The sequence below is a fragment of the Physella acuta genome, unplaced genomic scaffold (assembly GCF_028476545.2).
Source record: "Physella acuta isolate Inbredline_101_S28 unplaced genomic scaffold, ASM2847654v3 ptg000197l, whole genome shotgun sequence".
NCBI lineage: Eukaryota > Metazoa > Mollusca > Gastropoda > Physidae > Physella > Physella acuta.
The window spans coordinates 1,052,513-1,075,471 of record NW_026731716.1 but is presented as its reverse complement, the minus strand read 5'-3'; the positions used below and the strand labels follow the sequence as shown (position 1 = coordinate 1,075,471).

Here is a 22,959-nt window from a genome sequence, read left to right as displayed (position 1 = left end):
TACACCTTCGACTTCGATACATATCATATTCTCATCAACCTTGTTGTGACCTACTTAGGTTTTCTTTTTTTAATTGTTTGATTTTATGATTATTTAATTGGCCTTGAGTGGTCTGTTATTCAAACTAAAGACATTTTCCATCACGCTCATGTGATAAAATTCACCACTGAGTTCGTATGGCTCGTGCTTTGGCTACTTCCTCCCAATGGTCCTTCACATTTAGGTCGACATCCCATAATTTTGGAGTCTTATATAAGGCAGGAATTTTCCTCGCACAGAAGCCCACTAGACAGTTACGGTGAGAAAGAGCCACGTACGACGCCATGTTGCATTTTCTAGTTTAAGCAGCAATTATTTCTAAGTAGGTACCAGTGTATTCAGTGTTTTTCTGTGTCTCATTTTAATAACGTGTAGGTTGTGCTGATTACTTAGGTGCCTTATCCAGTGTTAGTAGTTTCAGTGTGTTATTCTTAAACTCGTAAGTTGGGCCTTTCATTATTTGTATATTTCTCTTGATTTTACATATCTATTTATTATTTAGACTAGTATACATATTAGAAGGTTGTAGATTGATTTAAAATATTATTAGTTGCAGAAGGTCTTCGTGTGGGGTTTTACACTAGACATTATATTCGAGTCCACGGAGAGTTTGTTGTCTGGTAATCTTTTAGTTTCGTAAGTCATCAGTCTGTGACCATCCAAAACGAATTCGGGTATTGTGTTTTCTATACTAGCGGTAGAGGTACGTAATATTGTTGTAAGAAATTTGTTCTTCTTGTGTTTCCTTAAAATAATTTAAAAAAAAAAAACAGCGAGCGGTTCCAGCCTATATAAGGAAAGCCCTATTGCACTGCAAGTGCCACCCCCATACTGTTACATAAGAGTTTTTAAGAAAGTTTAGGGAAGATCACTCACACTTTACGCATGACATTTCGGACTACTTTTTTCTGACGCAATCATTTCTGCATTTTCATTAAGTACAGAGGCGGCGCTACACTGTCTTGAGTATACGCATTCAGTCTTTGGGAGAAATATATCCCTTATCAACAAAAAGTACCAGCGGATTGACTTACTGACTGCAAACAAGTAGAAACGTCGATAAGGCTAATAAAGAGGCCTATATTATGCGGATGATCTTTGCAATGAGCGTCAAGAATTACCTACCTAATCATCAGATGTGCTTCTCTATATAGTACACCAAAAATGGAAGATTGTGTACCAAATATTGTTGTTTCCTTGAGAATACTATGGCTTGTGGAGAGCGCAGTTTTGGAACATTGAATTTAATTACAGGGTTGGAACTACTATACCGCCAGAGGGGAAGCTAAATCCGACAAAAAAATACATTTTTTTTGCACATTGATCGACTAGTTTTATGAAAACAAAAAACGAATAAACTGCAGCAGTGATTGTTTTACAGTAACTATCGCATACAGATGAAAAATCCAATAATTTGTAGTATGAAAAATATGTATTTATATTTAAATAAAATGGGAGCCCGATAAAATTTACTTGGAGTAGGGGAGTGGGGGAAGGGCGTCGTTTTAATAAGTTTTGCCTAAGGCGCTAAATAACCAGGGGCCGGCACTGATTGTGTATTATTTATATTTAATCACTGACGTGAGCGTGATAATTTAATCTAACACTTTAGTTTTTCAGCTATAACATCAGTTACACTAATAAAAATTAAATCAGGCCGTAGATATTAAGCGGATCAATCACGCAAGAGAGATAAAAATCGTCTACTTATTCTATATGGTTAATTTTGTTGCTTACTACAGGCCACTAATTGTGTAATATTTCTAACTTACTAATCTATACAGTGCCCTAGTACTAAAATCAACTTGTTTTTATAAACTGATATTGTTTGAACCTTGGTGCAATCGACCTAGCGAGAAGCTACCTTTTACCTGGGGCAACTGGAAAAGAGATCAATACTTTGTCTAAATATGTTCCTGGTGTTGTATACACTAGCCGCAGGTATTACTAATATGTTTATACTTTTAAGTACATGTAATACTATTTACTTATATATTTAGGTAAGGGCCTATATCATTACACATATTTTAGAAAATTGACATTGTACAATTGGGAATGTCATAATATGATAAAGTAGTGTTAATTGCTAAATAATTTTTTAATAACATTAAAATGGACATTTAAGAGCAAAGTTGACAAACCCCGACTAGGATGGGGGTGGAGGTAACACCATAATCTAAACATGCTAACGATACAGAAAACAATGTTACATCCAGCTGTATAACCGACAATAGTTAAACATCGTTTGTATTGTATATATTTGTTTTCTTTCGTGGGGGGTAGGGGCGGTGACATCTGACAACCGTCCTAGATACGCTACTGTGTGTGCTTACACATTTGGTAATCGCAACTTAAATTATCTATTCAGTACTTGGAATCGTAACATTACCTTGTTATCATTAACTGATACTGTTAGATCGTCACTGCAGTCCGACTGAATAGGAACGAGCTTTTACTGCTAGCAACATGGCATCCATTGTTTTACTGAGTCTGTTCTTTGTGTTACAAGCACAACTGACAGGTATTTCTGTTATTTAAATAACACGTTTAGTTCAGTTTGATTTTTTTCCATTGCACTGAAAGCCAACTATAATATTTTACGTCTTCTTTTTGTTTGTATTTTAAGTCATTTCAAGTTTAGCAGGAAGCTTATCAATTGTCATATCCAAAATATGTGACGATTATTATTAATAAAAACATAATCTAAATATATGAGTAGATAAATTATTATAAAATATTGCTTATACGAATAATCGATACCTTTTTCAGGAGGTGTAGTTCACCTGTCTGCTAACCCTGTGGTGATCGATCTTGGTCTGACGTCACTCACAGTTAGGTGTGACGTCAACCAGAGCAACCAGCAGAACATGTCAACCGTTTTGTCCATCATCGTATCGCGCTCTGCCAACAGTTCCAGCCCCTACACAGACCTGGCCTCAGTGATCACCTTTACAGGTGAACGTGTCAATGTCCTGGCATCTGAACGTCTTACAGCCAACGGCTCCATTCAAGCTACAGGTAACTCTTTTCTAGAACTACACTGGGAGTATCCCACAGAGGAGCAGGCTGGACACTACGTGTGCGCATGTCAGGGTCTGGATATTGTTGGACATAATGTTAACTTAAATGACTACCTTCAGGTGACAACCAGACGACCAGATAGTGACCAGCTGTTGGAAAAGATACAACAACTGGATGTAGACTTGAACTTGGCTAAAAATGACATCAGAGATCTAAACAGTCTGATGACCGTCTTCTTTAAAAACATGTCTCATTTGGAGTCGATCAGCGAGAGAACACAGGCAAATGTTCAAACTATAGAGCACTATAATATTGCAATGGAAAGTTACAGGAAGAACTGGCTATTTAGTCAAAGTGTCCGCGACAGAAATACAACATATTCTGTATCTAGAAACGGCTACCAGAACGTGGACTTTGGTGAGATTTTATGTCAGATGTACGGTGGTTACCTGGTTGAAATAGACGACGCTAGGGAATATGGCGTGGTGCAGGGCCTATTAAACAACACGAAATATGTATTAAAACAAATCTACACAGGGATTTACAAAGAAAGTCCAACAGCAACATTTAAATTTAGGCACAGCCAGAAACCACCACAGTTTTTTAATTGGTCTACAGGTCAGCCGCAGGATCATACTGGGGAGAACTGTGTTTTTCTAAATCCTACAAATAATTACACTATGTACATTACAGGCTGCAGTACTACCAATGGCGTAGCTAGTATTCAAGCTATTTGTGAATTACCCGACTCCTCAAATTAGAATAACGATAAATTGCAGCAGTTAGCAGTGTAACCAGTCAGGACAAACATCTCATCTTGTCTTCGGAGCAGATCTGTTTCGCGTTACAGCTGACTGTGCATTAGTCCTACATATCGTTTACTTATTCTAGAATCAATTATTAAAAAAAAAAAGAAAGCTACAAGAGAGTATGTTTGATTTTAGCTTACAAAACGTATGTTTTACTTTAACGTACTTTATTATTACTTTATACTAGATATATAAATAACATGTTTAAACTATATAAACTTTTAGTAATTGTTTACTTTCTCGGATACGAATAATAGAGGAAGTATTGCAATCGTACGAAAAAAAACACTGTTTTACAATTGTGTCAGTATGTGTGTGTGTGCGTGTGTGAGTATGTGTGGATATAAACACGATTACTTGAGTACCATTACAGCTAGGTTGATTTAAATTTCATATACAAGTATTATATCAAATTTGTAGTTCTGTGTTTCCTTCTCAGCGATTACCGGTAACCGGAAGTGGAACCTATTATATTTGGTGGTTTTCAAAAGCCTATACCTTGTGTACTGTTTCAGATAAATAGACGAAAGTAAAAGATCTAAACTCTGCCTTCTGTCAAAGTTTGAGCATTTCCGTTGACAGGAAGTAGTACTTTTCCGATTTTTCAAAAAAACGTATATGAATTTATAAAGTAATAATATTACGCACTATTATACACAAATTGTTTGCTGTTCACTTAGTGCGGAATTCTTTTTCTACGAGATTCTATTCTATTTTTAAAAGTTTAAATAATTAAAAATGTATCTAAAATTATGTCAGTTGCAATCCCCCGTAGTGTTATATAAATATATTCGAAAAAATTTAGGGGAGATCACTCTCGCTTTATTTTGATACTCAAACATTACAGAGGTTAAAAATCAAGTAAAAAGGTTCACGCGTTATTTTTATGCTTTTTACTTTCTCGTATATACGTAGTATAGAGAAAGTCTTGTAATCGTGCAAAAAAAAAAAAAAAAAAAAAAGCGAGATTTTTACAAATCTCGACGTTTTACATCTCACTGATACGGAAAAACATAATTTTGCAATCTTGTCCGTATGTCAGTGTGTCTGTCTGTGTGTCTGTCTGTCTGTGTGTGTGTGTAAACACGATGACTTGAGTACCGTTACAGCTAGGTTGATGAAATTTCATATATAAGTATTTTTATCAAAATCGTAGATCCGTATCAACTTTTGAGCGATTTCCGATAACCGGAAGTGGTACTTTTCCTACTTTGAAATTTTCAAAAGCCTACAACTTGAGTACTATTTCAGATAGATAAACTAAATTACACATGAAAGTAAAAGATCTAATTCTCTATCATCTATTAAATGTTGAGTCATTTCCGTTGACCGGAAGTAGTAATTTACGCTACTTCCGATTTCTCAAAAAACTAATGTAACTTTTTAAAGTACCAATAATATTGCGCAGTATTATGCACTTTTTTATTTAGCGTTCACTTGGTGTGCAATTCTTTTGTCTACGAGATTATATTCTATTTTTAAAACTTTAAGTATTTAAAATGGATTAAAAATCATGTCCATAGCCCGAGTTCCCATCCCCTGTTATTTTATATAAAAATATTCGAGAAAGTTTAGGGGAGATCACTCCCGGTTTATTATAAAATGGCTTCGTTTTGTGGCGTGTCCTGTTTCTTTACTGTTTTAAAACTGTACAGTGGTAAGGGGTAGAGAATATGCATTATTTCTGCTTTACATTATAACTAATTAATTAATATGCTTTAAAACGCAACTCTGAATTTCTTTCGGAGTTACGTTTCGAAAAAACTGCATTTTGTTTTATAAAACTTTAAAATATGATAGTCTAAGTGTCATTGTTGCAATAATTATGTATACTGTGCTTGAAACAACCTACTAAACGCGTGCAATCTCGATGCGACAGCTGGGCTAGACTGAGACACCAGACAAAGTACTAATCACCACACACAAGATAACAAAAGGTAACTAGTTATTGTATCTCACCTATAATGTAGTAACTGTCAGGCTCTCTGATGTATCGGTAAGAGGCTAAAGATCAACTGTCTCAAATAAAGCGTTAGACATTGAGTGATAAATAGCGACATAATCACAGAGGCGTAGCGACCCATTCCGGCGCCCGGGGCGAACTTTCAATTTGGCGCCCCCCCCTCGCTTTTATATATATATATATATATATATATATATATATATATATATATATATATATATATATATATATATATATATATATATATATATATATATATATATATATATATATATATATATATATATATATATATATATATATATATATATATATATATATATATATATATATATATATATATATATATATATATATATATATATATATATATATATATATATATATATATATATATATATATATATATATATATATATATATATATATATATACATGTGTGTGTGTGTATAATTATGTGTGTGTGATAGTGTGTTTATATATAAGCTTGTGTGTGGGTAAGAGTGTATTTGTGTGTGTAAGCGTGTGTGTAAGCGTGTATGCTACAGTCCGGACAAGGTTTAATAATTACATTGTATGATTTTCATTCCTTAAAACTTTACGACAATTTAATTCCCATTAAGATGCGTTTAACTTTTTTTGCGAAAGATTAGTAATGTCAGTAAAAAAAAAAATAAGCCTGATCTGTGTTAGAGGGTAGTTTGTAGCTAACGATAATATGTTTAGACCAGCCTTTTATGTTCTAGTTTTGGAACGATCTCTGTTGTGATATGGTACATAGTTGGATTCGAAGTTTGTTAGAGTAAGGACACACAAGTGACATACAAGAATCCGTGATATTTAGTTCTCTTTAATATATTTCAGTGATCAAGGTAAGATGTAATGCAATCAATAAAAAGTATCTGATCTCTCACGTTGAAGTTGAGAGAATCGTAAGAATCTTACAAAGAACTAGTCGCGTCTTTTTTTTTTTTTAACAAAACTGGCTATTGAAATTGTACATTACGCGTTAATACACTTGGTGTATTACATACAAGAATCCGTGATATTTAGTTCTCTTTAATATATTTCAGTGATCAAGGTAAGATGTAATGCAATCAATAAAAAGTATCTGATCTCTCACGTTGAAGTTGAGAGAATCGTAAGAATCTTACAAAGAACTAGTCGCGTCTTTTTTTTTTTTAACAAAACTGGCTATTGAAATTGTACATTACGCGTTAATACACTTGGTTTCTTTACTAAGTGTTAAGAGAGTTATCTGCTCACCAATCCAGTACAAATACTTGCGATTTTTGTTAGCGAAAAAAGCGCCCCCACACACACTCATCACAACCATCTTGGACAAAGTTTGTAGAGCGGTTTTTAACGTAACTAACTTTTTTTTAAATGTTACACAATTATACAATGCACAGTACAATTCGTTTCTTTCTGAGAGCTAAAGTTTGTTTACTCAGAATCCTGTGTAATTTTGCTATTTTATTTAGCCTAAAAGCGCCCCCCTGCACCATCTTGATAAAAGTCACTAACGTATTTTACAGTTCGACAATCGTACAATACGTTTTAATACAATTGGTTTCTTTTAATAGTGCTAACGTTTATCGACTCAGCAATCTAGTGTAAATTTTTCCGTTTTAAGTCTCGAAAAAGCGCACCCCCCATCTAGGAAAAGCTTCAAAGCGGTTTTGCCGGTCACTGTTTCTTAAGAGTATATGTTTTACATTAAGAAATCAAGGTAGAAAACAGTTAAATCAGTATGTAAAGGCGTGTAGCCATTACATTTCTTAACTTAGACAGTTTATAATTCAAAACTGCAGCATAAAATCAGCTTTAAATTTTTTTTCCACCCCTTTTGGCGCCCCCATAGGGTCGGCGCCCGGGGCGGCAGCCCCCCTCCCGCCCCCCCCCCCCAGCTACGCCTCTGATTAATCATCCCGTTCATTTGGTTCTGCATTGTTTTAACTTTACAAATAGGTGTTTAATTTAAGAAGCCGTTTGTTCGCACTCCTGAAATTCAGTGTCGGGCCAAATACAAATCGTTGGGTGGGTTTTGGATTGGACATGACGTCTAAGTAGGACGACGTTTGGGCGTAGTATTATAATTTGGGTTTGAAGGGGTGGGGGAGGGGGAGGGTGAAACTTTAGTTTGGTTTGAGATTAATTCAGACAATGAGATGTTATGTTTAGGGAATTGGTAAGGGCGCGGGGAATGGTTTGTGTGAAGATGAGAGAATGTATATGTGTGCTTATCTGCCAAAGTATGTTAAGGTTGGCATCTACTCTAATGATAAGAATGACGTTGGTTTAAACACTTATATGAATGTTACACTATAGAAACTTATGTGTATTGTTCTAAGCCTATTAGCAACCGTCGCTGCAATAACATATGAACTTCTGTCCACTAACCAAACCTATAATTTGTATATCGTATGTTCCTGTTAGCAACGCCCACGTATTTGTTTTCTCGTATATTGTAGAAGAACCGTATGATAAAAATAACCCACTCACGTGGCCTGTGTGTATAATAAAGGCCTTGACCTAGCTGCCGACCAAAACGTAAACAAAGCTTGGTTAACCCACAAATAGCTGCATCTAGTGCACTTCTGGAGTGAAATGATTACCGCCACAAGTTTTCGCTAACGTAAAATTCAGATTAAGCACTTTACATTTAATTTGTTGGAAGTATTTCCAATGTAGCTTGTAACTTGTTTTGTGGATGTGAAAGCCTCACTTAACATGCACTGTGGTAACAACAGTGGTGTGTTTGAAATGTGTTGATGTTAAAGCCTCACTTAAACATGTACTGTGAGGCTCTGATGAAAACAGTGGTGTGTTTGAACTGTTTTGATGTTAAAGACTCACTTAAACATGTACTGTGAGACTGTGGTGACAACAGTGGTGTGTTTGAACTGTGTTGATGTGACCTCACGGTTTACTGAAGTCAATTATTGTCAGTGTAAGTATCAGTGAGACTTAGACCTTCAGCATACAGTCACAAGCACAGGGGTTGTTTAAAATTGATCGATGACTCAGAAATGAGTTGTTTTCTACTTCATATCATCCCTGAACCATCCTAATTGATTTGCCTTTCAGTTTTATTTCCTGTTTGGTTGATTCAGACACGACGACTTGATATCACACGTTTGTGTCAGTTTTAATCTATGTAGGGTGAAGGAACAGGTGTGGGGGAGGGGGGGGGGGTAAACCTGTGGGCGTCTACACATGTCAACACGGCAAGTCGCAGAAAGAATAATGAAAATGGTGTGGAGGATATCTGGCCCATTTACACAACAATGTGAAAAATGTTTAAATTGTCAAGAATTTTATTTGAAACTGACATTTTAATAATAAGTACCCACCACCCCTCATCAATTACCTCTAGTGTTCTTACATCTCTCCGGGGGACGTACCGTGCCCATCTTTCCGGGGGACGTACCGTGCCCATCTCTCCGTTGTACGTACCGTGCCCATCTCTACGGGGGACGTACCGTGCCCATCTCTCCGTTGTACGTACCGTGCCCATCTCTCCGTTGTACGTACCGTGCCCATCTCTCCGCTGGATGTACCGTGCCCATCTCTCCCGGGGACGTACCGTGCCCATCTCTCCGGGGGACGTACCGTGCCCATCTCTCCGGGGGACGTACCATGCACATCTCTCCGGGGGACGTACCGTGCCCATCTCTCCGGGGGACGTACCGTGCCCATCTCTCCGGGGGACGCACCGTGCCCATCTCTCCGGGGGACGTACCGTGCCCATCTCTCCGGGGGACGTACCGTGCCCATCTCTCCGGGGGACGTACCGTGCCCATCTCTCCGGGGGACGTACCATGCACATTTCTCCCTCCGGGGGACGTACCGTGCCCATCTCTCCAGGGGACGTACCGTGCCCATCTCTCCGGGGGACGTACCGTGCCCATCTCTCCAGGGGACGTACCGTGCCCATCTCTCCGGGGGACGTACCATGCACATCTCTCCGGGGGACGTACCGTGCCCATCTCTACGGGGGACGTACCATGCACATCTCTCCAGGGGACGTACCGTGTCCATCTCTCCGGGGGACGCGCCGTGTCCATCTCTACGGGGGACGTACCGTGTCCATCTCTCCTAGGGGCAAAATGTCTGAAAACCTCTGCCCGCCTCAATCAACTCAGTCATGTATCGATACAGCAAATAGCATTAAAAAGGTCAACACGCCCATGCTTCCCTTGTTTACACAACAACAGGGGGTAATCGACCGTCTCAGGAGCGCTAACACAGAGTGGTATACAAGATGCTTTACTCAACTATATAACCGAAGTAAAGCTGGCTCCTACACGACGGATTTAACTATTTCCTAAATCAACTGTTTAGCATTAGAATGCATACCACTGAGAAGAAATAGTTGATGGCGTGTGATAGATAATAGAGGCCTCAACACTGCCCCATCCACCAATACACGTTTTATCAAACAACAGTCAACGGTTACATTGTTGAGAAAATACGGGATTTATTGCCAAGCAGTTAAAATCTTTCCTTCATTTCATTCAGAAAATATTGAGTTTTACTTGATTACAATAACATTTTGTACTGTCACATAAGGGCATATCATAAGATCTCATTTCATCAGTAAAATAGCCAACGACTATTTGGTGGGGGAGGGGAACGCTGTTTCTATTCATTTCATAATAAAAACAAAATTTTATTAGAAGTTTCATTAATTAACCGAATTTTAAATAAATGGATTATTTTTATTAACTGTGTTTTGCTTGTTGAGTTGATGAATAGTAGCCTATAGTTGAAGAACGTGTTTTGAGCTAAATTGTATTAGTTCTAAAGACCAAGTATGCAAACCCTCAAAGCTCACTTTTTCTTTATGATCAAATACCATACAGGTATCTAATGTTACGATATGACATCTTTTTATGTTAATCTACCTGTTACAGGTACCATAATAAACCTTACTGCCAACCCTGCGGTCATTGATCTGGGTCTGACGTCACTGACTGTCAGATGTGAATATTTTATCACATTTGTGTAATAAGTACCAGATTACTTCCAGTTTCATCGAGGCTAGAAATAATCAAAGAAATAATTATTTGTAATATAATAGTAATTTATCAAACACTTTTATTTTTAATTTGGATTAGTAGATTCAGGGTGTTGTGGTGAATCGGGATGCTATATTATTTAATATAAATACAATACTACACATGATAGATAACTATTCTGTATTTTTATCATGGAAAACAATTGTTCTGACATTCATTGTTTTACTCTCCCTGGCTATTCTGGTTGACGTCAAGGAGAGGTTGCGGGCAGTTTTTGAAAATATTTGAATTGACCAAATATTTCTAAACGGCTTTTCAACGGCTTATATTCGATACAGAAATATATAAATTATTAAAATCTATAGCTCCCAAAGGGCTTTAATTTTTACAAATGTAACTATAATTTTATCGCTTGTCATATTTTTAAACGATTTTTTTCAAAAATGTAGTATGATTACATAGACTTATCATGCCTATTGTAGGAAAGTATTTTGAGTTATATTTTATTAGTTGTTAAGATCAAATTTGAATCTCTCAAATACCGTTTTTCTCATACCTTTATTATCAAATATCATAATTCAGATATATAATATTATGGCATTACAGCGCTTTGTGTTAATCTGCCTGTTACAGGTACCATAATAAACCTTACTGCCAACCCTGCGATCATTGATTTGGGTCTGACGTCACTGACTGTCAGATGTGACGTCAGTGACAGCAGCAGAGTTGGCGTCCTTGAACTCGTTCCTAAGTCACCAGGTGCGCCTGCTGACGTCAGAAGATCTAACTGCCAGCGGTTCTATTCAGGCCAACGGTCACTCTTTTCTGGACCTGCACTGGGCCCACCCTACAGATGAGCAGGCTGGACACTACATGTGTACAGCTCAAGGTCCAGATTTAGTTGGACACAACATCTACCTGATTGCTGAAACTGACGTCACGACCAGACGACCTGGCAGCGACCAGCTCCTGGACAAGATCCGGCAGCTGGATCTAGACCTGGCACTGGCCAATGACAAACTGGCACAGTTGAACGTGTCACTGGCACATGTTGCTCGTGACGTCACCAACGTGTCAGCATGCTGTGAAGCGAATCGGCAGCAGATTCAGGCCCTACAGACGTGAAACAATGCGGCAGGAAATGAAAGACCCAACTCTTTGTTTAGTAAAAACTACGACAGCGGCAACTACTCGTACTCCGTTTCTAAATACTACTACAGCAACGTCGCATGGGCTGAGAATTTGTGTAAGCTTTTCGGCGGTTATCTGGTTGAAATCAACGACGCCCACGAATACAACGTCGTCAAGAATTTCCTGACTACCACGGGAGACGTGCACTACGTGTACACAGGAGCGTACGATGAGATCCAGGAGGGTGTGTACAAGTTCAGACACACCAACACCCCGGCTCATTTCTTCAGGTGGGCTACAGGTGAGCCTACCAACAGCACCGACTTCAACTGTGTCTACCTGGAATCCTTCTACGACTGGGAGATGACGGTCTACAAGTGCTACCTCGATCTCGAGGCTAGACAAAAAGTCCATGCTTTGTGTGAGTTCCCCGTCTGAAGGCAGATAGGCCGCCTCGTTCGGTGATCATTCAAATTAAGAAAGCATAGTTAATATTTTACAATGACACAAATAAAACATTTTTTCAAAATCTTCTGGTGTTTGTATAATGAATATTGATTATCAAAAAAGAGTGAAACTTTAAGTGTCAAATATAAAGTTTAAATAGAATGTTTTAGTTCGCGGCCTTTGTAAAAGACGCGTTAACATCGAGATTTAGATATTAAATAACGAGCGAAACATTGTATTCGATTTTACATTTTACAATTTTATAATCTTGTTCGCAGATGTAACTAATTACTATATTACACGGATCATGTGTTCAAAAGTAAAAAGTTTAATAAAACACTAGACGACCCAGTTTACCGTTGGAAAATTTTCTGTCGGCTGCACGGCGCAACAGAAACCATTTCCCACTAAATCCACCCACGAATTTAATGCTTCTTTACCTTAAATGACCCCTTCCTACCATTGAACTCCTTCCCAGTCTCTCTGGGTCATGCGCGAGTGTGAATGTTGGGTCTCCACTATAATATTTGCTTTGAACACTATCAGTGGCTAGTGCTGTAGATTGTACCATTTACTCCAACGTTTTAGCGATGTTTACGAAATTGTATATTTAAGTTGTTTTATCAAAGTGTTAGTTTTTATTTTTCAACTATTTAGTGATTTCCAGTAACCCGATCTTCTTCCGATCTCTTAAAAGCCGATACATTGCGTACTGCTAAAATTAGTTAAACGAAATTTTACATTTAATTATAACTTTGTATGTGTAGGTTTCTTTCAACTTTCTAACGACTTACGGTTAAAATAATAGTTTCCCTTTTATGTAGACCAGTGGTTCCCAAACTTTTTCGAATGGCGACCCCCTTTTATAAAAAAGTAAGTGACCCGCGACCCCCATTGAAATAAAAAGCCGAAATTAGTATGGAAATTAACAAGCACTAAAATAAGATTTTCTAGTAGACTTTCAATATGAACTACCCTTGATATCTGTTTTAATACCATGAGTAAAATTGCATGCTATTTACTAAACATTCGCGGTCAAGTTTTAGTTAACGCCAACCTATGTCATCATCAACATTCAATTTATTTCTTAATTTTGTTTTTAATCGGAGAATAGTGTTGAAAATATATTCTCGAAAAGTCAATCAATTTTACGTTTGGGTATGAAACCAAAAATTATGTGTGCAGTTTTTCATCTTACGCGAAATCATTCTGCAAATGAAAGAATTCATCTTGTAATTCATCGGGAACGCTGGCAACATCAAAGAAAGCAGAGAATGGGTAATGTGTCAATGCAGATTCTTCTTTTTTTCAGCTCAGAAAAATAGCGCTGCAGTTCGTTTACAAGAGATTCAAGATGCCCAGAATTCGCTTCTTTCAAAAACTTAGTTATCTCACAATCAGATTCATCTACCACACTGCAGAGTTTCTCAAATTTACAATATTTCCAAGATTTATTTTCTTCGCCAGTTTTGCAGCTTTGATAAAATGCTCCGAGATTATCATGGAAAGTGATAATATTCTTTCATTTTTCCAGAAGCTTCAGGTTAAACGTATGTTGTTGTCGAATATATCTGCTAGGTATGATACGCTCTCCAACTACTCTATGTCGTTTTAAGTATATCAAAAGGTCTTGATTCGTTTGCACTTCCAAAAACAGTTTTATTTCAGATTTCAATTCAAAAACACAATTTACAACATTTCGTTTGACAGCCAGGGTACTGTAGTGTACAAAAGCCGAACCTCGTGATCTTTATTTATGTCTTTGCTCAGTTCTTTGAAGGCTCCAGATTTAATATAATTTATGACTTTTACTAGCAAGCGTCTTGATGGCGAGGGCAGTGGTTAGGGAGCAGTAGTATATTAGGTCACTTTTGGTTATCATTTTTGGCGGAGCAGGATGCGGGAAGGGACAATGACATATAGTAAAATACTCGGGAGCAGGATGGTGAGGATAGACAATGACATATAGCAAAATACTCTCCCCCCTGCCGCAGCCTGGTAGGTTTCAAAGTTGTTACAGAGATGTTTTTGAAGTGATGAGGGAAGAGTTTAAACTAGCGTCGGGGGAGTTTGGGTTTCACCGAGGCGTGTTTCAAAGTTGGTACAGGGATGTTTTGGAATTGTTAGGGGCCGAGTCTATACTAGGGTGGGAAGGATTTTGTTTTCACCGAGGCAGGTTTCAAACGGGGACCATCCCTGTTTCGGAGTTGGTCGGGGTAGAGTTTACACTAGAGTGGAACGGTCTTTTTTTTCAACAAGACAGGTTTCAAAATTGGTACATGGATGTTTGGTACAGGGCTGTTTTGGAAATGGTGAGGCAAAGCTAAACTAGGGTCAGGGGAGTTTTCAACGAGGCTGGTTTCGAAATTGGGCCATGGATGTTTTGGAGTTGGATGGGAACGTTGTCACTTGTGACATTAAACGAAGCGGATAAATGTTTGTCTGTTACTTTGTCCTTTGTCTGTCCAAGTAATAGTGTGGGTAGACGTACGGGGTGTTTATCTATCGGTTGTTTAGGGATGGGGCGAGGGCGGCGGACAAAGTTGTCGATGTAGGTAGGGTGCATGTGGTATTCATTACGGAGTGGTGTCTACAAGTTACATATCCCAGTCTGTTGGAATAGTGTCTAGGAGTTGTGATATTAGTTGAATAAATATTTGTCTGTAGGATTGTCATACATCCTTTGTCTTAATGAAATAGAATGGGTAGTGTTACGGTCTGTGTATCTAGCGGTTGGTATTGAGGTTAGGGATGGGAGAAGGGGAAAGGGGTTGCGGACAAAGGGAAGGGGAAGGGTGAATAGTGATAAAAATAACTCACCCAGCCCCTTAATCAATAAAAATTATTGATTTGTACTTTAGAGTGATTAGATTGAATGATATGTATGCTAATGTCATATCATATTTAGTTTTTACGTCATTATTTTGGTGAACTTTAAATGTAGACATTTTAAACGGTGTGTCATTTGACACGACGTACTATAACGTTGTTGTTTTTTAAAACTTGAAGTTTATAATCTTAAGCAAATTTTTACTAAGGTGATCAAAAATTAAGATGACAATGTAAGATATAGAAAAACAAAATACATTGAGTGGTAAAAATAAAAAATTGTCATTAGACGTAATGTATTATGTATAAGTAAACTTTCTTAAAAATTAAAGAAGTTCAAGTCAAAAAGAAGTTTGATGAAAACTGTAATACTAAAGCGAACATGGGAAGGTAATCTGCTGCAAGACTAAGATATATATATTCGTCTTCCTTCTAGGTTCATTGCCTTTTTTGGTTGAGGTTAAACATCGCCATGTTTTCAAATATCGGGATGCACGTCACATTCTCTCCCCTCTTACTTAGTAATCGCTTCCTCTATCCATTGTTTACAACACGCGTACAAAGAAAAAAATATCCCACCCCTCTACTTGAGACATAAAATACAAAAGTGTATTGAGCCTTGTCACAGGAAACAAAAACGGTGGCGTCTAATGTTGTTAACCCTTGTCTTCCTAAATTATTTTTTAACTTGTTAAAGAAATTGACTGTTTAGTTAAGGATTCTGACGCGAATTTTTTCACAAGGGAGGATACTCGTGTCTGTAGACAAGGCTGTTCTAATTTTAGAACAGTTGTCTTTCCTCTCGTTTCTCTATTAGGGAAGACCTATGGGGAAGACACGCGACACTTCTTTTAAAATGTAAACAACCGTGCACGGGGTGCACTTAAAATAAACCCCGCTGCGAAAATGACAATGGCATGGTGAAACTTTTTGGAAAACACGCTTTCATGTAAATAAAATAAGGGTCGCTTTTGTTGTCGCCATGATAATGTATACCTATAAGTTCTCTCCGCCTTTACCGACCTAGTATGAATTTCGCGCGCGCGCATGTGTGTGTGTGTGTGTGTGAGTGAGTGAGTGTGTAAGTGTGTGTGTATGTGTGTGTGTGTGTGTGTGTGTGTACGTATGTGTATGTGTGTGTGTGTGTGTGTGTACGTGTGTGTGTGTGTGTGTGTGCGTATCTCAAAAAATGTATCATGTCAACACCTGGGCAACAAGTCATAGTCAAAAAGGCCTAATTCATTACAGATCTATAGGAAATCCGTCTTTACATGTACTTACGTTAGGGGGAGTAAACTCGTTTGAATAAAAAAGAAAATGTATTTAAATATATAAAGTTATAGAACCTTAAAGTTAACAGATGATGAAAAAAATAAAATTAAAAATTAAAATTAAAATCCACCTCCCCACCCACCTCACTTAGGTGGTGGAGTCTTTTACTCCTACTCGTGTTCCCCTTTCACCGACCTGCTCACCCCTTCACCTACGTGATCACCCTTCAATCAGCTGTTCACACCGTCACCCGCCTGCTTACACGCCTCACCCATGTTACTATAAGCGAATATGTATTGAACACTTGTTAAATATATCTGGCTCAGGGTGGTCAAATGGTGGTCAGATCAAAAGAAAATCGGAACGGTCATAAAAACTTAATTACTTTTCAAGACTTGTAAAAAACATGTCAACCCCGCATACCTCACGTACCAACGCACCAAGTCGCCCTGTCGCCCATTAAAAAACACGAACCTACCGAGACTTCGTTTCGTCTCAAAACCTGATTTAACGGTGGTTGAAAGAAAATTCCAACCCTTAAATATATTTTTTTTTCGCTGACCCTCGCTATAAGCGAATAGTTACAACCAAAGTCCTTAATGGCTTCGCGATAATTACCAGATCCTATGCTGTGGTCGCGCAACAGCTGTTGCACAGTTGGTTAATGGGTACATAGACTAGACACGGGTCGATCAATACTATTTCTTTACTCGATGAAAAACCTATGATACTGTCCGTATAACTGTTAGTGAAAAGCACGGGACCCAACCGGGGGAAAAAAATCAATTAAAGTGGTAACAGGTGTTCGCACACTTAACGCTGGCTTTGCGGTTAACCACTTAGCTCTTTCGATCAAACACCGGACCCCTACGGTGTTCGCTTCGGCGAACAACACATAAACACACGATGCGTGACCAAATTTAATTAGGTTTGATGTCCCAACGGGTGCGATCAATACATTCCCATTAAAAAACGCGCAGCGCCGGGAAGGTTCACGGGTGGATCGATAAGTAACAGGTGTTGCACGGCTGGTTAAATGGATGTTCTATTTTTGGTAACCGTTCGTTGTGTTGGAGAATGGTCCCTATACAAAGTCCACTCTAGTGTTAGTCTTTTATTTTAAACACCATACAACAAAGAAATTTAAATCAAATTAATAAAAATAAATTTCAAACAAATAAATTATACAAAGTAATTAAATTAAACAACAAGTAAACAACAATTAAAAAAAAAATTTAAAAATAATAATTTAAAAAATTTAAAAATTTAAAAAATGTAAAAAATTTAAAAAAATTAAAATCAAATTACGTAACTAGTTAATAATAATTAAACTAATTATAAAATAAAATTTAAAAAATTTAAAAAATTAAAATCCAATTACGTAGCTACACAATAAAAATAATTAAAAAGTAAACAAATAATCAAATTACGTAACTCGTTAATAAAAATTACACAATATAAACAAAGTAATTAAATTAAACAACAAGTAAACAAACAAATTAAACAATTAAAAAAATCAAACAAATAATCAACTTACGTAATTCGTTAATAAAAACTAATTTAAATTTTAAAAAAAACTCATTAAACTAATTAAAAATCTCATTAAAAACGCATTAAAATTACGTAACTAGGTCAATGATTACGCCACAAGGTCAGTGATTACGTCATAATGTCACTGATTACGTCACAAGGTCACCGGAGATTACGCCACCCTCCTGCTCCGCCAACTCCAGTTGGCGTAGTATTTTACTATATATCGTTGTCCATCCCGCGCATCCTGCTCCCCCTGCGATGCGCCAGGCTGCGGCAGGGGGGAGAGTATTTTACTATATGTCATTGTCCATCCTCACCATCCTGCTCCCGAGTATTTTACTATATGTCATTGTACCTTTCCCCATCCTGCTCCGCCAAAAATGATAACCAAAAGTGACCTAATATACTACTGGGAGCTAAATCTTTTCTGTTTTTGGAAAGCCCGATTTGGACCTAAACATAGATGGTGCACCATCCGTTCAAACCACCACAGCCGTTTTAACGCATTTTAATCATCCAGTTTCATAAATCGTATTCATTTTCTCCGTGCTATCTTCACTAAATAGCATTTCTTCTTTGCTAACATACGAATGAATATATGACTAGCAACAGAGAACACGAACTCACGTCTGTTGATTTATTAACTTGGAAAGCAAACAATTGTGAAAGCTTGAATTCATTAAAAACATTTTTATTTAAAGTCTGCTATTAGCCGCTGAATAGTATTATTAGGCAGAAATATTTGTTGCATCTTTACTGCACTAGAATCCCCAAGAATTAACTTCACCATCTTCAACATGCGGCGTTTGACGAGATTTTCTCCTATTCTGCTTTTGGTTTTGCTTGGCATAAATGGATGGCCTAAGGGATTGGGTGGGTCTTCGGGTCGAATCACGGATTAAATAAGAGTTAAAAGGATATATAGAGGGTGGAGATGTCCGTAATGTTATATTAGTTTGTGTTTTGCAGTGCAGCCGACAGACCGTTTAGAAATTGTAAACTAGGTAGTCTGGTTATATTTAAAGAGTGTATATTGAAACAAAAAAGAATAATGCGGTATTTTGCCCCGTTTTCAATTTATCAAACACCATCGACTTCGATAATTTTATATCACATTCTCATCAACCTTATTCTTAGAATTTTTTTCTACCTATGTTTCCTTAAAAGAAAAACAGCGGTTCCAATGTATATAAGGAAAGCACGATTGCACTGCAAGTGCCACCCTATTTACATTTACATAAGAATGTTCAAGAAAGGTTAGGGGAGATCACTCACACTTTACGTATGACATTAAATATTTTTGTTATAATAATTTTGGACTACTTTTTCCTTACGCAATCGTTTCTAAGTTTCATTGTGTACTATTTATATTTAATCACTGACGTGAGAGCGATAATTAAATCTGATATTTTAGTTTTTGAACTATAATATCAGTTACGATAAAAAAATAATCAGGCCGCAGTTACTGAGCTGATTAATCAGGAAAGAGAGATAGCAATCTTCTACTTATTCTATACTGTTAATGTTATTGATAACTACAGGCAACTAATGGTGTAATAGTTCTAACTTGCTAATCTGTATTGTGCCATTGTACTAAGATTACCTTGTTTTTACAAGCTTTTATTTAGTTCGCGACGTTTGTTTGTTTGTTTGTGGGTTTGTGGCAAATCTTGTAACTCAATTTTGACTCACTTTTCAGATACGTTCTATTTTGATGGCAATACAATAGTTTTTTTTTTATTTAATTAGATGTTTACTTAGTCATTACAATTATTTAAACTATTTTGGTATTAATTGGAGATCACAAAATTAAATCACTCGATAGATTACTATATTCAATAACAGAAGGGGAGATAACTAGCTAGACTCTATCACCAGACCAGACTGGTGAGTTGTGGTTCAGTGTTTCTTCCAGACTTTTTTCTCCCGGGGGGCACTTTAAATTTTCGGGGGGGGGGGGGTAGACTTTCTTCGGGGGGGGGGGGGGGGCGGTAAATTTTGCCTGGAAGAAACTGCTGTGGTTCACGCCGAATGTTTACAATCGCGGAGAGTGTCGATCTAGTGAAGGCTATTAGGGGCATGTAATAAAGTTTTTAAACGATTTGAAACTAAGGGGAGGTAAAAGAAAATAAGAAGTTGCTGTTGTCTGTGAAATATGGTCTCGGACCGCTGCTTTTACGGAGCAGATAATCGACTTTTAGACATGTGGGTCATCTATATATATATATATATTAGTACCGTCCACCATAATTATTATTTTCAACTAAAGTCCGTATCTTTAAGTTCTCCACATATCGCTCAACATGCTGACGACGTTGCCAAAAATAGGCCTACTGCGGACAGATAGACTAGCGCACATGGGCTTTTATATATTAGAATGGTGCTTTAATAGTAGTTGCTGACTTATTCAAACCCTCTAAACAAAGCGCCCTATTTTATTGTACACTTAATGTGTGTTTGTTGGAAGTAAAATATTGATTTAATTTCGCTTTTGATAAAACGAAAGTATATTAATTTTGTTAAATATCCTAAATTTAATTTATATAAGGCATAAAATTAATTAAATTAATAGTTTACGTTGTTTTTACTGAAACATTAGAAAAAGAAAATTTTTACTCGTGAATAAGCTAATAATTAAACAGTATGTTATCTCAACAGTATAGATCATCAATGACGATGGACCAAAAATGCCGACCATTTGCGTATCTAGCTTGTTTATGATTTTCAGGCTAAATATATTTGTCTTAAGTACGTAAGGATAGAAAGTTACAAAGATTGAAAATAAGGGAAATAATGTTTTCTTAGTTTGTTTGTAAATATTCTTTGTTAGTTCTTTTTTATTGAGATAAAAGTTCAAAAGAGCGAATAAGTGGCAAATATATTTAATGTTCAGACATCTAAATAAATGTTTAGATTATTATGTGTTTTCATTTCATTATATCTGAATCATTTATAAGCATTGGTAGCTATGGAGAAGTTTTTATTGAGGAACTGTAAAGATAGTTTATTTGATAACTTATTTTTAAGTAGATATACTAATGTGTATTAATTATTTAGTTAGCTGAGATCGTACATCTTAGAAAATTCCGGTGTATTCAGTTTGGGTGGGGTATTGATGTAACGAGGCCTATCTGAAAAAGCTGAGCTATTTAAGCCCAAGATAAAACTGTATCCCCTCACCTCTAAATGCCGCGATAGGTTGGCGCAAGGACACACTGAATGCAAAAACCACTCGCGTCAACGTCCATGTAGTCACACTGTCTGAAGTTTGAAAGGTTTATGGCTAGACCTTGTACATTCGTAATGCATCGATATAATTGAGAGTTTTTCCCTTTTTATGAATGTTGAGTATCAGCAAAGTAATTTTTCTAAGAAAAAAAAGCCGCATTAGCTTTGTCAAATAGCAAAGCAAAACCAGGAAACATTGGTTATCGCGACTGATTTAATCTATGCTGTAGCCTATTTAGGATCGTAACATTATCTTGTTATCATTAACTGATACTGTTAGATTGTCACTGCAGTCTGCATGAATAGGAGCGAGATTTTACCTGGCTGTTTGCAACATGGCATCGATCGTTCTACTAAGTCTGTTCTTTGTCTTACAAACACAAGTGACAGGTAAATATGTTATTTAAATAACACGGTTAGTTCAGTTTGGTTTTTATTTGTTGTCCAGGGAGCCAACGACTATTATTTTATTTGTTCCTAATTTGAAGTCATATAACGTGTAATCTATCGGGTAGCTTTATAACTGTTATGTACAAACTATCTGGCGAGTATCATTATTTTATAATCACAATACGTGTGTCCATATAGATGAGAATAAAACATTACTTTTTGAATTGCCCCATGATGTTCCAGGTGGTCTAGTTCACATGTCAGCTAACCCCAGCGTGATTGATCTCGGTCTGACGTCACTGACCGTCAGGTGTGACCTAAACCAGGTCGACCAGCACAACATGTCCGCCATCTTGTCCATCATCGTATCCCGCGCTGCCAACAGTTCCAGCACCTACACAGAACTGGCCTCAGTGGTCGCGTTTGCAGGTCAACCTGTCCGTGTTCTGTCGTCTGAAGGTCTGACAGCCAACGGCTCCATAGACATTGGTTCTAATTCTTTTCTGGAGCTACAGTGGGAGCACCCCACAGAGAAGCAGAATGGACACTATATGTGCGCCTGCCAGGGACTGGATATTATCGGACATAATGTTAACGTCATGGCTGGAACTGACGTCACAAGCAGACGTCCAGGCAGTGACCAGCTCCTGGAGAAGATACGAGAGCTGGATGTTGACTTGAAGCTGGCCAAACAAGATATTACAGATTTAAACAGTCTGGTGACGGTTCTCATTCACAACATGTCACATTCTGAATCCATCAGCATGGCAGCACAGGCAAACATTCAACTGCTGCAGCACTACAACAGTGCAATGGAAGAAGACAGGAAGAGTTGGCTTTTTAGTTATAGTGTCCATGACAGAAACACAACCTATTCTTTAACTAGACAACCCTACATGACCGTGGCAACCGCTGAGTTTTTGTGTCAACGTTATGGAGGTTACCTGGTTGAAATAGACGACGCTAGAGAGTATCACGTGGTGCAGGGTCTATTAAACTACACTGATTACGTATCATACTACATCTACACGGGGATTTACAAGGAACGCCCTGAAGGAACATTTAAATTTAGACGTAGTCAGAAACCGGCACAGTTTTTTAATTGGTATCCTGATCAGCCAACTGACCGTCCTTTTGAGAACTGCGTTTTCTTGTTGCCTGAACACAATTCCACCATGTATCTTTCAAGGTGCAATACTAATAACGTTCAAGCTGTTTGTGAATTCCCAGACTCCTCAAATTAGAATAACGAAAGAAGAGTGTCATAGGCGTA

At 37.3% G+C, this 22,959-nt stretch overlaps 2 protein-coding genes across 2 annotated transcripts in view; both read left to right on the top strand.

Moving 5' to 3' along the window:
• Positions 1 to 4,509, top strand: part of LOC131936983 (uncharacterized) — a 17,857-nt gene extending 13,348 nt beyond the window's left edge. Inside the window, exon 2 of the mRNA XM_059294150.1 lies at positions 2,809 to 4,509. Within this exon, the coding sequence (XP_059150133.1) occupies positions 2,809 to 3,821 (1,013 nt within the window). The 3' untranslated portion in view covers positions 3,822 to 4,509. The remainder of the gene's footprint in view (positions 1 to 2,808) is intronic.
• Positions 1,832 to 22,959, top strand: LOC131936985 (uncharacterized). The gene is made up of 3 exons (XM_059294151.1): positions 1,832 to 1,980; positions 2,456 to 2,560; positions 21,930 to 22,959. The coding sequence occupies exons 2-3, from the start codon at positions 2,506 to 2,508 to the stop codon at positions 22,928 to 22,930; spliced, it is 1,056 nt and encodes a 351-aa protein (XP_059150134.1). The 5' UTR covers positions 1,832 to 1,980; positions 2,456 to 2,505; the 3' UTR covers positions 22,931 to 22,959.